Raw genomic sequence first — 16,472 nt, 5'->3', positions numbered from 1 at the left:
ATATATTCCAATCAACGTTTAAGAAACCGAGCTAAGTTTTGAAAACTAAAAGAAAAAAAATTAAAACATGTTTTTGTTTCTAGAATTTAGCTAAGAATTCAACTCTTTTACTTTAAAAAAAAATGAAAATCATTGTAGGACAATTGAGAGGAAATAGGTTCAATTTTTTTTTAAAAGAAAAAAAATACCAATCGAGGTTAAATACTTCTATGAATCACAAAACACACCTTTTGAGTTATCTACTTTGATAAATTACAAATGCACAAATCAAATCCTTTACAAACTCAAAGTTCTTCTAACCTACCAAAGTTGAGCATAGCATAATGTGTTGTAAACCCAGAGATCAAAATCGAAATCCCCACCCATATATCGTTGAACTAAAAAAAAAACAAAAAATCAGACCTAAAACTAATACAAATCCTTAACTCCCTATTTCATTGAAAACGTACAAAAAAAAAAAAGAAGATTATCATTAAAGTAAACAACAAAGAAAAAATTGAGTGCGGTATCAAAGCTCAAGGCTAGAGCATGAGATGCGACTTCAATCATCTTATCAGCCATTCTATTTCTAAATCGATTGCCTCTCTTCTCTAAAAAACAACCAAAAAGAATTTTCTTTTCTTTAAGTAAATAATTAACTATGCAGTGGAGAATAGATGAACAGAACCCGAGTTTCAACTTTTCGGTTGAGTTTTCTCGTCTTCACGTCAAATCTATTGCCATTGGGCTGCTTGTATAAAAATTGGAGATGAAGTTGAAGGGTCTTATGGTAAATTAGGATTGGTTAGCCCCATGGACTCGGCAACTTCTCTAGCAGCAAAAGTATCCGCTTGAGCCTGCAAAAAAACTCAGCACGTTTCTATGTTAAATACACACGTGTAGATCCAATATCATGCTAGCAAAAAAATTAGAATTTCTGCAAAATGCAAGAGTTGAAGCCCCACCAAAAAGAAAAAGAAAAAACCCTCGAGCACACCCTTAAAAAGATGTATGAGAAAAATAAAAACTTGTTTTGAAAAACTCTCAAATGTAGAGAACTCTCAAGTAAATAAAAAAAACAATATAGTTCTTTCTTTTATTCAAAACCATGCTTCTATCGTGCACCTCCTTTAAGCTAATAGTGAAACAACGAAAATATATTGGAAAAATTGTCCGAAATAGTTTCTTCAAGTTTTCACTTCTCAAAACCAACAATTTTTTTCAAAATTCATTAGAATAGTTTTAATCGGTCCATTTCGGGCAAGATCGGCCACCGAGATTTAGTAGTCAACTTTTGTTAACTTATCGATTGATTTCGGCCTTCTCGGTACATCTCGGTGGCCGATCTTGCCAAGAAGGCCCAAATCAATCGATAAGTTAGAAAAGGCTGATTTTTTAACTAAATCTCGATGGCCGATCTCACTCAAGATGGACCAAGAAAAACTAGTTAAACGAGATTTTAAAAAGCGTGTTAGTTTTGTAAAGTGAAAACTTGTAGAGGCTTTGCAGTGGAAAAGATAAAAAGAACTACATAACTCCCTCTCTTGGACCTTCCAAGTAATAAAAAGAACTATACCAAGTAATTCGAGGTACTTGGACCTTCCCTCTCTTGGGTTCACTCAAACCGTAATAAAACTAACCAATTGCTCATTGTCATCCTCTCACCCCCAGTCTATAACAAATTATCCTAACAATTTCTCTAACCAATTACTAATATAACTTTAATCGCTGATATTCCTAATTTTATCCTAACACGATTCCTATCACTTAGATGAAGATATACGAACAACAAGCTACATGAACTTCATATATCCAGAATTAGATTCAGATAATAGAAATGGGGTTGGGTGAAAGAGACCAAAAGCTTACCTGTAAACGGTGCAATAGATACATCATGAAAAGGTGTACAAATACCTGCAAATTACCTTTTCATGGTTAAACTCAGGACTCCGATATAAACCTTGCTCATCATTCCAGATATTTTTTTGAACAAAGAGGGGAAAAAAATCTCACCAAATAAAATAGTACTATAAGTCTTGCAATGGGATACCGCCAGAGAAATCTTGTTGCCCTGACTGCTCCAGAATCTAATAGTTTGGCTGCTTTTTGCAACTGCATGTTGCAAGTTAAAAAGTAAGATGAAGTCCAAGTGAAGGAAAGGTAAGCATTGCTACTAACAGGAGATTTACCTGTATGCTCGTCCCGACCATGTATCGGTGATGCAACGGGAGGGGCCTGAAATCGTTACTTGGTGAGGAAAGTTCGAGAATGAAAGATGCGTTAAAAGTATAGAATGGAATGACTAAAAATCACCAAAATCAGCATTCGAAATGTCAACAACAGGACCTACAATCTACAATCACCTTTTCCTTTCAGTGAGAAAGCAGGTTTTCATTCATGCATAACAGAGTCAGAGACGATTAGGTTGGGACAGTTATAGAAGTCACAAGACCAACATCTCATTAGTCTAAACTATAAAGCAGTTTCATGTGATTAAATATCATTTTATATAATCAAGAACCTGATGTCAATATTATTTCTTCAATACATTCAAATATTTAATTTCTCCTGGGCAATAAAAAGAGAGAACTATATTTCTTTGTAGGATGATAAAGTTGAAAATGACTATGTATCATCAGGGCAAGGAACATACTCGAGAGATTTCATTTCAGCATCTTCTTCCCAAGATGCAGAAGCCCGACGGGAGGCTCTACTTCTTTCTACCTCTACCTTTTCAATAACGCAGCCAAGTTATAATCTAAATATGGTTTCTTGGTTCAATGAACTATATGAATAATGAAAAATAAAGTTTATTTGTTCAAAAAATAGTATGAATAATGAATAGGGAAAGTGTAAATTATAAATCAAAATGAATAGAGCACTGAATGGCAGACCTGTGCCTCTTGAGCACGGTTTATTTCCTTCTCCAGTTGAAACTCAGCAGCAGCTTTTTCACTAGCCATGGCTTCCAATTGTGTTTGCTTGTAGTACTACCATAAACATATAATTTCATATATAAGACCTTCAAGAATTTTAAAACATTCTTTCATAGAAATAATAGTATGCATGGGCAATTAAACTCAGTACCAGTAGGTCAGTTAGTTCACGATAACGCTTCTCAAGCTCCATATGCTCCTGGTCATTTGAAACTATAATCAGTGAGTTGATGATTTGGTTAGTCAAAAGTGAACAAAAAGGAAAAAAATCATCTTCAATATTAAGTTAAGGGAACAGTTGAGACATCCAGAAATATCACGAGGGCTTTTTCAAAAAAATAATAATGATAAGAATAATAATTGAACTTTCATTCTTTAAAAAAAAACAAAAAAAAGAAAAAGAAAAAGAATAGCATAGTCACCGAAGCCCACCAAGAGAAATTGAACATAAGAGAACAAGCATGACTCAAAGACCTCTCAAGCTTATTTCTCTCAAAGGCACCACATAATAACACATAACCCGGTTGCTACAAAAACTTTCCCACTTAAGAAAGGGAGGGTGGGAAAGTAAATCCTCGTTCATCTCTTTGCAACCCCTATCAAGTATTATTAGTATCCAAGGGTTTTGATCTCAATAGAGTTGATTTATGAGCATACTACACATAAATCAAAGTAAGAAAATATGGTTCTTCCAGAGATGCTTTTTGCCAAAGCAATATGGAAAAAGCAAGGCCTAATTCTTTAACAAAAGGGAAAGGGAAGTTAAAAACAGGCAGTAGAATTAGCAAGGATGATTGTTCACACAAGATTTCAACAAGGAAATTTAATACGTGTAATAAAGTTGATTTTTTATTGATTTATATGTGGGTGCAATACAATCTCTAATATTTATCCTCTGAGTCTCTCTGAAAGTAAATTTGTTTTCGAAGTTGATTTGTCTTGAGGGCTTTGCAGCTTGTTCTCAAATGTGAATTTGTCTCAAAGGTTTTGCAACTTGTTCTCAATGTTGGTTTGTCTTGAGATTTACAGCTTGTTCTCAGAGTTAGAGTTTTTGAGTTTGGAAGTCATTTGATCTTTGAATTACTTTTGGTCTTCAAAAGGGTACTTGGTCTTAAAGAATTTGGAAAGTCTCCTGCTTTCTGAATTCTCTCTAGAATTTCCTCTGGAGCTTTTCACTTTTGCACCCCAAAATGAAGAACAACTCAATTTATAGAGTTCCTATGAGGTAAAGTAGGTTGGCTTGGTTAGCCATGTTGGCCCATTGGACTTGAGCTTTACTGATTTTGGGCTTAACCCGTATGAACTTCGGCTTCAGGCCAATATGTCATCAAATGAGCTTTCTTTTGGGCTTATTTAAATTTGGGCTCTAATTCCATATAACTCAAGATGGCACGCCGAACTCAAATGACCATGAAGACACATGATATTATCAAGATTTGCTAATTTTGTCTTCGATTTCGATTTAAAACACGTCAATTGAAATTTATCCCAAATTCAATCATTTGCAATTTTGTCATTAATTTGAGAAATGATTATTTCCATCCACTATGAAATAGAAGGAAGGTTTAAATCCTATTTTAGCCATTGAACTTTCATATTTGTTATATTTTAATCCTTAAGGGGGTGTTTGGGGTAAAGTGTGAAATAATGAAGAGTAAGGAGTTATGAAGTCTTGGGAGTTATGAACTCTTGAGATCCATAGTATAAGAAATTGATAAGATATAAAATTGATGTTTTTTAGTGGTAAGACTCACCAACTCCTTGGGCCAAACAACAAGTGGAGTTCACCACTCCTACTTCACAACTCCAACTTTCCAACTCCCTTGAGCCAAACACACTCTAAATGGTCAAATATTATGTGTGAATTCCTAAATTTTGTATATAGAACTATTTTGGTCAGCATCACTAATCTGTCAGTTTTTAAACTGACAGCTTTCTATTGAGTAATTTATTAGAAAGTAAGTAGAATGACTAAAATGTTTTTTTAGTCCAAAGTTAAAAGTACTAAAATAGAATGTTTGAAAGTTTAAAAACTAAAATAAGAATCTAAACAGAAAAGTGTTCTAGACGTGAATGTGCGGAGAGATTGTTAGGTTAACAATAACTGCTAATAATATTCTAAACAGTGGAGCATTCATAAATTAATATACCCAGGAATATTTGATCAAATAGATATGCTTAATTTCTTGATCAAACAGAAATAAATTACGGACCTGACGCGAATAATGTTCAGCATCCCTTTTCATAGCAGCCATCTCAACTCTCATTTTCTGCAATTCAGCCTGAAATTGAGAAGATAAAGAGGGCAGGGTCAATGCCATTGCACTTAATTGAATCAGCTAATTGGCCAAAATGCCGACGACACTTGCCTCCATGGAAGAAAGTTTCAGTTCAGCATCTCTCTGACCTTGTCGGGCACGCTCCACTTCTTCTTGCCAGGCTTGCATCTTGATGTTCAAAAGTGGAAAGGGGGAAATGGATGATAAGTTAGACAGTTGCAACTTAGAGAGAGAAACAATGCCACTGCTATTGCAAGAAAATAAATGCTTTTTCCCCCCCTGATAAGAGATATATGCGGTGTATAGTATAACCCCTGGTTTTGGAAGACGTCCCTATGAGCCAGAAACCTCTATCTCGAAAGAGATTATGTATGAAAAGAAAATGGAGTGGTATCTGACCCCATAACAATATAGCAATTAAGTCGTAAAAATTAAATTCCAGCCCATGATGAAGTAAAATATGCACCCAGAAATCAGCTTCAACATCAGGCGATATTTACCTGAATCAATTGGTTTGCCTCTTCAGGTGACTTCTTTTGTCCACGGCGAGCACGAGCTTCCAAATCTTGCAGTTCTTGATTTAAAGATGAACATTCAACCTAAAGGAAGAGACTTACTAATTATATGAAGATTAAATCTGTTTAACTAAGGAATGCAAATGCAAACTTGAAAATTATATTAGCATTGGAATTTACATAAAATAATCTATGTTTCTCTTACCTCAAGCAGCGCTACCTTCTGCTCAAGCTCTGTTGCTTTCGATGTCCGCTCATCTGCTACTCTCTGGATAAGGGAAAAAAAAGAAATCACAGGAAATGATACATAATACAAATTAAATTAAGGTGACACAAAGGATAGAATCATGGTGACATCTTTGAACCGATGTTCTAACAAGAATATGCAAATGATGAGAAATTAAAATTCATTATTCGGGTTCAAATATAAAAATTTGTACAAAATTTTTAATTTTTAAGTACAATTTTCCAGTTTTATCAATATATTTATATTTCTAAAAATGTTTGGGAGAGAGAGAGAGACAAAGGAGGGGGAAGATTATTAGATTGAAAGAAAAAAGATAGGTCGGTATGTTAGAGAGAAAAAGGAAAAATTATATGTAGAAAGAGAGAAATTGTAGAGAGAAAAAGAAAGGTTTAAGAGAGATTTAAATCATTATGCAACTGTGAACTATAAGTCCAATTTGACGACTTCATGCTTTACCTGGATCCTTGCAAGAGCTGATGCTGCTTCCATGGCTCTGTGTTCCAGTTCCATTTCTCTTTCCATGGAAGCCTGTAGATAACAATGATCATCTATTTGAAGACAATTGCACAAAACACACACCACAGAAACACGAAAAAGGGTCAAATAGACTTATGCATATATACCATCTTTGTAGCATTATGTGCAGAACGTTCTTCTTCTGCTCTACGCTCTGCAGAAGCTAGCTCCTCTCTTAGAGCCTATAAAACAATGGACTTTATCAGAACAGACGAGTAAAAACATTCAAATAACAGAAGGCTTTTCTTGGTTATAAAAAAAATATAGAAGCTGTTGATATAAATAAATAAATAAATATCTCACTCACTTGCATCATTCTAGTCTCAGTTAGTTCTCTATTCCTCATCATTGACTCCATATTTGCCTGGAAAAATCATGTAATAAAACAAAAGGATAAAATATGTCAGTAGTCAAATATTATAATCAATCAATATAAGGCAATAAAGATTCTCCATTGCATGAGAAACTTATAGGCATAAAGTTCATACAATAGAGTATTATAAGGACCATTGGATGACTAGATGAAAGGAAAATGAATGAATTATTAAGTCATGCTTGAAACCATCCTGGATAAGCCCAATTATAAAAGGAGAAAGCTACAAACCCGTATATTTAAAATCATAAGCTCAAATGGTAGTCACTAATTATAATGTTAAATGTCTAAGGAGTTTTTGATACCAAAAGCAATAGATTAAGGTAGTTGTTCTACAAGATTATTGAAGGTATATGTAAACTGGTATAAATACTTGTCAGTCTTATAAAAAATAATCATGCTTGCTTTTATAACCCAACTTTCCAAGGCCAAAACAATAACAATATAACAAAGAAAAAGGCATTTCTAGTTGGAGGGTATTGTTTGAGATGGTGAAGAGATGGTAATAAAGCGATTAACAGTAGAAGCAGGTTGAGAGATTAACGCAATTATGATAATAACAGGTGGTACAAAAATGTGGATTCCAATATTCTGTTGTTTCATTTCAAATGCAGGCATGAGACATGAATTATATATCTGATTGGTATATACAAGAATTGCGGTTTGAAAGAAGTGCTAACATGAAGAAGGAGAATATTAGAGAATCGATAAATACCAACTGATTTTCATAGCTGAGTAGACCAAGATTTTTAGCAAATTGCACGAGAAAATACAGGTAAGGTGAGAAGAAAAGTATTTGCGCATGAGATTGGTCCTAACCAAGTGTTCTAGGTAATTGGACCCTCCCAATCTTGAGATCACTCAAATCCCATCTCACTCACCAAAATATAATCTTTCTTCTCAATTCCTCTCCCTCTCTATTTATAAACAACAAGCATAACAAACTCCCTGACTTATTACTAATATACCCTTGGTACTCTAAACACTCTAATCCCATTCCTATCAGATTTACAATTTTCAGTCACAACTCATCATACATTACAGCAAAAACAGAATGGGCGACAAACCTGCATCGAGGCCAGACTTCCTTCTGATAAGGCAGCCTGCTTTTTAAGTGCATCCATGGAACCAATAAGAGCCCCGATTTCAGTGTTCTTTGCTGCCAAAGCTTCAGCCATACTTGACTCAACTCTTGAGACTTCACTTTTGGATTCCAACAAATCTTGCTCTAGCTGCTTTATGCGAGCGTCATATGATCTACTCAATTCTCTCTGTCAGATGACAATCTTAACATGTGAAAAGAAGGAAAATACATAACATGCCGGAGTGTACCAAGAACAGTATAAGACTCTAATTCTTGTTGACATGGTTGAGACCATTCTAGGGTCCAGGGGTAGAGAAAACCCCCTACACAAAAACATCTTCCAACAAAGACTTATAAATAATAATAATAATAATAATGAAAAATTCATCTGGATCATTTAACACCATACACGAGCACTTTCATTGAAACTAAATTTATATAAAGGAATACATCAACTGCTGGAAACTAAAAAGAGAGAATATGTCTAAAAGACGTTTCATTTAATACTAAATAAGGTATGACATGGACATGAAAAAATAAATTCAGGACCATAAGATGTCTAAGGGAGCATTTGGAGCAAGGAGGAGCGTTGTGAACTCCAAGGAGTTATGAAATTTGAAGAGCTGTGAACTCTTGGAGCCCATAATGGAAGGAGTTAGCATTTTAGTCATAGACCCACAAACTCCTTGGGCCAAGTAAGGAGTAGAGTTCACAACTCCACTCCCCTCGCTCTTACTTCAGAACATCCCCTAAGAGTTCACTTAACACCTAAGACAGATGTGACAGCTCTCACCTCTGCAATAAGAAGTTCCTCCAACTGTGCATTTTCAGACTTGAATTCTTGAAGTCGTGATGAAAGTCCAGCACAGACCTATACCTCAATAAGAAAGTGGTCAATCATCCATTGAATACTAGGCATCTGACTATTGAAGACAAAACTATTCTAAAATAACCATTCCGAGATACAGTTGTATTCTTATAAACCGAGTTCGTTAATGAGGTGTGCAGTTTAAGATTTGCAGAGTAACATGCACTTGATTGAATTTTACCATAATACAATAATGATTTATAGAACAAACATAAAATGCAAGGAATACAAAATGGTATGATATAGCAGCTAACTACAGCATGTAAGGAATACTAGTTATTTTCATAATTCTAATAATAGTAACAAGATTTCCACGCCTATGAAAAAGATGAATATATAAATCATTGTGATCATGCATATGTTTTTTTTTCCTCCCACTTTTCCAACACCTGGACTCCAAATTCTACAACTTATTTAAACATCATTAAGTATCATTTTAGAGTAAGTAATTCATTTAAGGGAGCTGAAGCTCAATTCTACATCTGGCATATTCTGATCATATACACAACGAAAAGAAGTTCACGTATGGGGCATGACATAAGAACATACCTTAACTAGCCTTGCTTCTTTCGACTGACCAGTGGCATTAGAAGTTTTAAGTAGCACTTGTGCCTGCACGCCAACTAAATGAACTTTTAACAAAACTAGCCGTAGAAAGAGATCAAAGCTGAAGAAAATAAATAAAATGATATTACTCATGGAACCACTATTATACCTCTTCAAGTTGGTCCTGCACTTTTATAGAAGCCTTGTCGGCTGTATTCTCTTGTTGCTTTTGATTGACTGGTATTTGAACCTTTTTAGAATCATCTTTTGTTTGACTTTCGCCATTATCCTGGAACTCTGTAGTTGCAGACTCAGACATGTCTCGATCTACCTTTGAGATAGTGTCTTCAGTTCCCAATTTACTGCTCTGCTCCTCATCTTGATGTTCTTTATTGATCTCCACAGCTGCTTTATTAGGTATTGACAATAAATGTTCTTCGCGAACATCCGAGGCATTCACATTATTTAATTCAGTTTTAGAAGTTGGTGCAATGACTTCAACATCATCAACGGCTGCTGAAGTATCCATGCCATCAGGAATTTGTTTTCTGGCTTCAACTACCAGGGCATCTGTTGACGGACTGTCTAGCACAGGGACGTTATTGTCATCGTCATCTGGCTTCCTTTTGTTTACTTGGGTCATAGACTTATCAGACGCAGTCCGGTCGTCTTCATTGGAAGAAACAATTCCATCCTTTGCAGATGCCAACACCACATCTGCTGTTGATGATAATGTGCTTGTTTGTTCTTCAGCAGTGTCATTTGCTATAGAAGGTTCTTTTAAGGATAGTTTCTTCTATGCCAAAAAATATTCAAATGCAGAAATAAATAAATAAATAAAGCTTAGATGTGACAATAATGTATGATGTTACTAATTGTTAAAATAACTGAGCTTAACCCACCTTTTTCTTTGTCTTTGTCCTCTTGGTTTGAGATCCTTGGCCATTAGAAGCTTCATACAACAGAAAATAAAGCAGATTCATGACCAATATCACCACAATAAAGAACAACTTATGAGATGGGAAGGTATGTCAAAACCAGGAATCCAGAAATCAATTTCAGTTTGAATATTTGCGAGGTGTTCTTTTCGTTTTTTATCACAAAATTCATCAAAACTGCGCTTTAATTTTTCCAATGCTTGAATTCGTGAAGGCAGCATAGTTATAGGTAAAGGAACATCTCAAAAGTCAAAGTGTTTTTTTCAGGAAAAAAATATTTAAAATGATATTAAACTTACAGAACACATTCAAAAACAAACATTGGTAATATTTCTAAAGAGTGATTTTTTATTTTTTTATTTTTTTGTCGGACCTTGAGGATTGACCAACCAATATAAGTTCGGTTCTCAAACATTATAATGAATCTGCAGAACATGACGCAATTATAACTGGACCATACAAGTGATGTATTCATCAAAAGGCCTATAAAATAACCTCATGCCCGGGTAGCTTAAGGCCAGATCCCAATCCAAGAATAAATTTCTGAGGACATTCAAGATGAGAAAAGAAAATTTGTCTTCGGAAGCTTCCCTAAATTCAGCGTTTAGCTGCAGCATATTAAATTTCAAGATATAGGTATCAGAGAACTCGACAATTTTAGATATAAAGTAGTTCGTTAAATTATTTATTACTTAAGTAAATCAATTAATCATATTAATTCAAGCAATTCCATTTAACAGAGTGATTTTGTTATAGTAAATAACCAAGCATACAATTATTTCTAATATGAAAATGAAATAAAAACATAAAAAGAAATGAGCTTACATCACATAAATATGACATAAACCAAGATGCATACCTGCAGTTTGAACATCAGACTGCTCTTCTGATAGCTCACTAACGACGAGCTTTGCCTTTCGATCTACGACTTCAAACAATCCTGACAAAAATAAATAACATCTAAGATATTTCTATGCAAGGGAAATCTACATACAGATGTGTAAATGGACACACCCATGGGTGTTCGTGACTTCTTTATACAACTAGGATGTTGTTGACTCAATGCTCAATTCTTGCTAGCCCACTCTCACTAATCCCCGGGGAGGCTACTCCCGGGTGGCTCCGAAAGATAAAAGGAGGTATATAAGACCATTACAACAAAAGGTAGAGTACAATAAGAAAAACATGGATATACTCTCCAAGTGATAATAATATGCAAATTCCGTTTTTCTCAAAAAACATGGATATAATCTCCAAGTGATCACCGTAAGGTTGCACAAATAGAAGATGTTAAGAGCAACTTCTGTTTTTCTCAAAAAAAAACATGGATATAATCTCTGAGTGATAATAATATGCAAATTTCTTTTCACCATAAAAACTATATATAGATATGTGCAACAATAAAAGTAATGTAAAGAAAAATAAAGTCTCAATGACGTTTAGAAATTAAGGTAATGGCCAACATCCGAATGTAACAATCAAATGCTCATTCAAAGTTCAAACCTCACACCTCAACTTACATTTACAAAGCAAGAAAGAAGGTCAAGAAGCAGCGAGAAGAAAAAAAAAATACATAAGTCTGTTAAACTATAAAGGTTATTATAATCATAAATTCAAGCATCTTGATCGAAAGAAAATCATAAACTCACGCAATAATCACCTAAACTTCTGTAATAGTTGCAATTAAACTCCTTCATTGTAACTTTATTAATTATAATCTAAAAATTGCGTAAATCACCCTATATTATAATAATTGTTACCTTTAAACTATCATGTTGTGACTCTAAAGCCTAACCACTAACAAAGCTATATGGTAAAGCCTAATTATAGTGATTTCATAACTTTAGAGGGAAATGGTTCAAATCGATAGCTTGCGGGAGAAATGGGTGGTTTTCAAAATTATAAACAATAAAAACAATGCAGACGTTCTAATTGATATGAAACTTAAAGTTACAACCACAGTGGCCTTCTGAAACTAGAATCCTCATACCCGAGTTTCTACTATTATATCACCAATGAACCCGAAAGCTTAAGCTGTAAATTTAATTATTTCAACACTTTAACATCTACCGGTATTAATATACTCGAGATAAAGAAAAGTTCCATTAGATACTCATTAATTCGTGATATCTTCATTAGATACTCATAACTAACCTTGAGAACAAGAACCTCACATAATTCCATCAGAACGAAAATAAACAAAAACCTAAATTCATCAGTTTGGGCCCAAGTTTAAATGAATAACCAGGAAAAAATCCAGCAGCCGACAAAATGTACTCTCCAGAACTTTTCAATTACAACACTGATTCAAAATTCAACTCAGAATGTGAACATACTTCAATCATAAGTCGATAACATTTTCACTCCGACAATAATTCTTACACAGTAACACATCAAACTCGAATTCATGGAATTTCAGAATCTATGAAAAAAAGTAAAAGCTATAATTCAAAACGAATCCAAAATTGATTAAAAACTGATTCAGATCAGAACGAAAATACGAGGACATATACGCAATAGAAACCGAAGAACGTCGAACCTTCGGCAGCTTTGAACCAAGACGCCATTAGAAAGCCGAAACTCGGATCGGAAACAATGCCGAGCTCAACCAAGCTGTAGCCTGGGATTGCGACGGACGATTGCGAGGAAACGAGAATTTCCGACGAAGGCAGTCGTTAGTTAAGGAGTCTGATCGACGAGTGAAATTGAAGGAAAAGCGGCAGCAATGATCAGGTGCTGTGAGGAGTTTGGCGCCGATTGTGTTCAACCAACGTATAGGTTCCACGTCACCAATCAAAATTTTTTTTTTTTTTGGATTTTAAGAAAGTTGTATATAAATTAAATATGTTTTTCCACAAATTCCATTTTTGGTTTCATAAGTTTAAGGATATTGTTTCATTAAAAAAAATAATAATAAATAATGAGGATAGTTATAAGTGATTTTAGATTAAACAGCATAATTGACCTCTAACGAAAAGCAAAAACAACAAAGTCAAGAAAATAATGTGATTTAGGCTGAATAAGCAACTGATGACCAAATTGGACTTAGAAGGCAGCTGGTTTGGACCTGGCCGATCCTCATAAAATGTCTAATGGTAGGGATGGCAAAATTTTCCTACAGGTCTCCGACCCCAGGGCGAGGAATCCCCAGTTTGATCGGGTATAAGGGTCAAACCGAAGATTTAAATCGGGTCCGTGATTGAGGATGGGACAGGGATGAAAGGATCGAATCCCGTGCGGAAGCATACTAATGTTGGTGCCATTGATTTCAGTTTAAGATTTCTAGGAAAAAAAAAAGATGAACAATTCAAGCATGCTTAAAATTTAAAGACACATAGAGAAGAGAAAACTTACCCTTGGAGGCTGTTTCCAAATTAGTTTCTTCTCTACAAATTGTCTCCCACATACAGTAACTCAATAGCACGAATACTGCAACCCAGTAACAATATAGAGAACATCACCACTTTGGCTACCTTGCTATTCGCTAGCAAGAATCAGGATTGTGGGATCTTATGCCTTTTGAACAAGGAATGGGAATTACCAATTTTTCAGAGAGAGAATCTCCTTTTTTAAAACGAGAATGTCAAATGTCACGTACTCCTTTTTTAGTCTGATCAACTATCATTTTAAGAGAGAAGGAAGGGGTGGGTATTGGGTTGTATGTTCTAAAACTCGCAGTTTGTAATTTTAAATATATTCTATTTACAATAAAGATGTTATTGTTAGTTATTCAAGAAAATTATTGTTGAATATGTAAATTGAACTTGTATAGACTAAATCCAATAAACTAAAGATCCATGGTTCTTACATGAGTACTCAGACTTTATGTAGAGACATAAAATGGATCAAGTTCAGGTAAATAGCCAAAATTGTCTATAGTATACGAATAAGGTTGGGTACCTTGGTAACACTATTGGATGCGACCCACTTAGTAGATGTTACAATCGTTGTAAAGTGCTACAAACGAAATGATCTTAATTCATTCATGTGGAGATATGCGAGTGGGACATCCTATGCAAAGAGTTTGTATAAGATCTGACTAAGAAATAAGTCGCTCTTACTTTATAATGTTGTTTACTGTTTAAGATTGTTAATTTCAAAGTGATGACCTAGATAACTTGACCTTAATCCTGAGCTAACTATGAACTCCTGTTTATTCGGATTATCCTTAAATTTGCATGGGTGGGGGTTGACTCAACAATGCTGGTTCAATAAGCCTCCCATTTTAGGGGTAAGACCGGGTAGATAGTTGGGGACATAGGATGCGAGATGGAATTCGCTCCTACCCGTAGGATAGTAGAGAGTTCGTTCCTTTAAGTGCTAACTCCGGGTCTTGAACAAGGGGCCTCAACCTCTCATTGGCCAGAGAGGGGCTCGGTTTTGTGATTGGATTACAAACTAGTTGTTCATTAGAGGATCCGTGGGACTTAAGGAACAAGATGTAATCTTGGGGGTAAAATAGTCATTGTCAGCCGTTATTACGAACAACCTATGAAGGGTTAACTTACTAATTATGGTTATATTGAGTGGACACAATATATCTAGGAGTGCAATTATTGGGCTTTGGTGGAGTGACTCGTCAATTAACGAATGTTGATTAGTTCGGTTTAAAGAGTTCAGCCAATTAATCTCGGATTGTTGGAGCCCATGTTCTGTAGGTTCATTAAGTCCCCTTACTAGCTCACAAACGGATTAAACCTTAAAATAGAGTAATGAGTTCTAATTTGAAACGTTCAAATTAAAATTAAGGGAATTAGTAATTATATACGATATAATTACACATTTAATTATCAAATCAAACAAAATTGGAGAATTAGATAATATTTAAATTGATAGGATGTAGAAACGTGCAATAGAAGCAATTAGAATCAATAAACACTCTAATTACATTTAATTTGAGCTCTAAAAGCATGCAAAACCAATTTTCATAGAATAGGGTTTTAAGAACATATACTTTTAAAGAATTCCTCCCAATTCGAGCTGCTCCTCACAAATTCTCAACTCCAAATCTTCAGTAAACCACGAAGAGATCTTCTCTATTAATCTCAGCCTTGAATTTGAGTGGTGGAATTCAAGATTGAAGTGAATTTGTGAAGGGAATATAATGGGGTTTTAAGTGAAGAACATTTTTCTCTATAGAAAACTCATTTTTTCCCGCAACTCTCTTCCTCTTCATCAATAATTTTCTAGAGTTTTATGTATCATCTTCATGCAAGCACTGGGGCATTGGTCAATGCCACTTCAATTTTTGACTTGTAAGTTGTGGCTAGGTGTTAAATTAAGAATTAATCCACCAAATTGTGGATAATTCCACTAACTCAAATAAATTGAATTAATTTTTAATTTTTAATTTTAATTTTAATTAATTCAAAATTAATTTAATTCAAAAAAAGAATCAATTTCTCAAATTGAATAAAAATTGAAAATTAATTTGGTTTTAATTATTCAAACAAAGTTAATTAATTAAATAATTATTTAAATTGATATTAAATTAACCAAACACCTAATTTATACATGAATTCTAATCAAGTAATTAATATATAAATCATTATTTAAATATTATAAACTCTCCATGATAAGTTAAATGTTTAATTATATTGAATATAATTATTCAAACCCTAATTAGAATTTGAACACTTCAAATTGAAAAACCCTAAATTCAGTTTGAACACTTCAAATTGAAATCATTTCAAATTCATTTAATTTACTAATCCAAAGTGTCCATATTTTACGAGCTAATAGAGGGACCTTATGGACCTACAGATCATGAGCTCCAACGATTTTAGATTAATTGGCTAAAACTCTTTAGACCGAATTAATTAATATTTTTTAACTACCGAGTTACACTACTATAGCTCGAAAGTTGCACTCTCCTCACTGTAGATATATTTGTGTCCACTCGATTTAACCATAATCAGTAAATCAACCCTTCACAGGTTGTTCGTAATCACGGCTGGGTCAAAAAGTTGTTCTTACCTCTGAAATTACATCTTGCTCCTCAAGTTCCACTAATCCTCTAATGAACAATTAGTTTGTGATCCATTCACTAAACTGGATCCCTTTCGGGCCAATGAGAGGGTGAGCCCCTTGTTCAAGACCTGTATTTAGCGCTTAAAAGAATCCAGAAGTTGTGAACTCTGTATGATCTTGGATTGAGGAAAGCAGGAGGTATACGATTGAGTAAGTGGGAG

General features: G+C 34.4%; 1 protein-coding gene across 5 annotated transcripts; it reads right to left on the bottom strand.

The window, feature by feature from the left end:
- Positions 1 to 409: 409 nt before the first annotated feature.
- Positions 410 to 12,992, bottom strand: LOC120069700 (golgin candidate 1). 5 transcript variants are annotated; one of them, XM_039021486.1, is made up of 22 exons: positions 12,821 to 12,892; positions 11,141 to 11,221; positions 10,777 to 10,889; positions 10,246 to 10,295; positions 9,513 to 10,139; positions 9,347 to 9,409; positions 8,723 to 8,800; positions 7,913 to 8,116; positions 6,780 to 6,836; positions 6,580 to 6,654; positions 6,413 to 6,484; positions 5,915 to 5,977; positions 5,695 to 5,793; positions 5,285 to 5,362; positions 5,129 to 5,197; positions 3,067 to 3,114; positions 2,874 to 2,969; positions 2,633 to 2,709; positions 2,169 to 2,214; positions 1,993 to 2,091; positions 1,849 to 1,893; positions 410 to 836 (listed from the first exon to the last, which is right to left on the bottom strand). In XM_039021486.1, the coding sequence occupies exons 5-22, from the start codon at positions 9,984 to 9,986 to the stop codon at positions 765 to 767; spliced, it is 1,815 nt and encodes a 604-aa protein (XP_038877414.1). In that variant the 5' UTR covers positions 9,987 to 10,139; positions 10,246 to 10,295; positions 10,777 to 10,889; positions 11,141 to 11,221; positions 12,821 to 12,892; the 3' UTR covers positions 410 to 764. The 5 variants fall into 5 exon arrangements, 4 of the variants coding, with proteins under 4 accessions (XP_038877414.1, XP_038877413.1, XP_038877411.1 ...); XM_039021485.1 differs by having other exon boundaries at positions 9,513 to 10,136; XM_039021483.1 differs by lacking the exon at positions 10,777 to 10,889 and having other exon boundaries at positions 12,821 to 12,989.
- Between the last annotated feature and the right edge of the window lie 3,480 nt (positions 12,993 to 16,472).

The sequence above is a fragment of the Benincasa hispida genome, unplaced genomic scaffold (assembly GCF_009727055.1).
Source record: "Benincasa hispida cultivar B227 unplaced genomic scaffold, ASM972705v1 Contig55, whole genome shotgun sequence".
Classification (NCBI taxonomy): Eukaryota; Viridiplantae; Streptophyta; class Magnoliopsida; order Cucurbitales; family Cucurbitaceae; genus Benincasa; species Benincasa hispida.
Note: the sequence above shows the minus strand (reverse complement) of the source record. Positions and strands in the feature narration are given on the sequence as shown.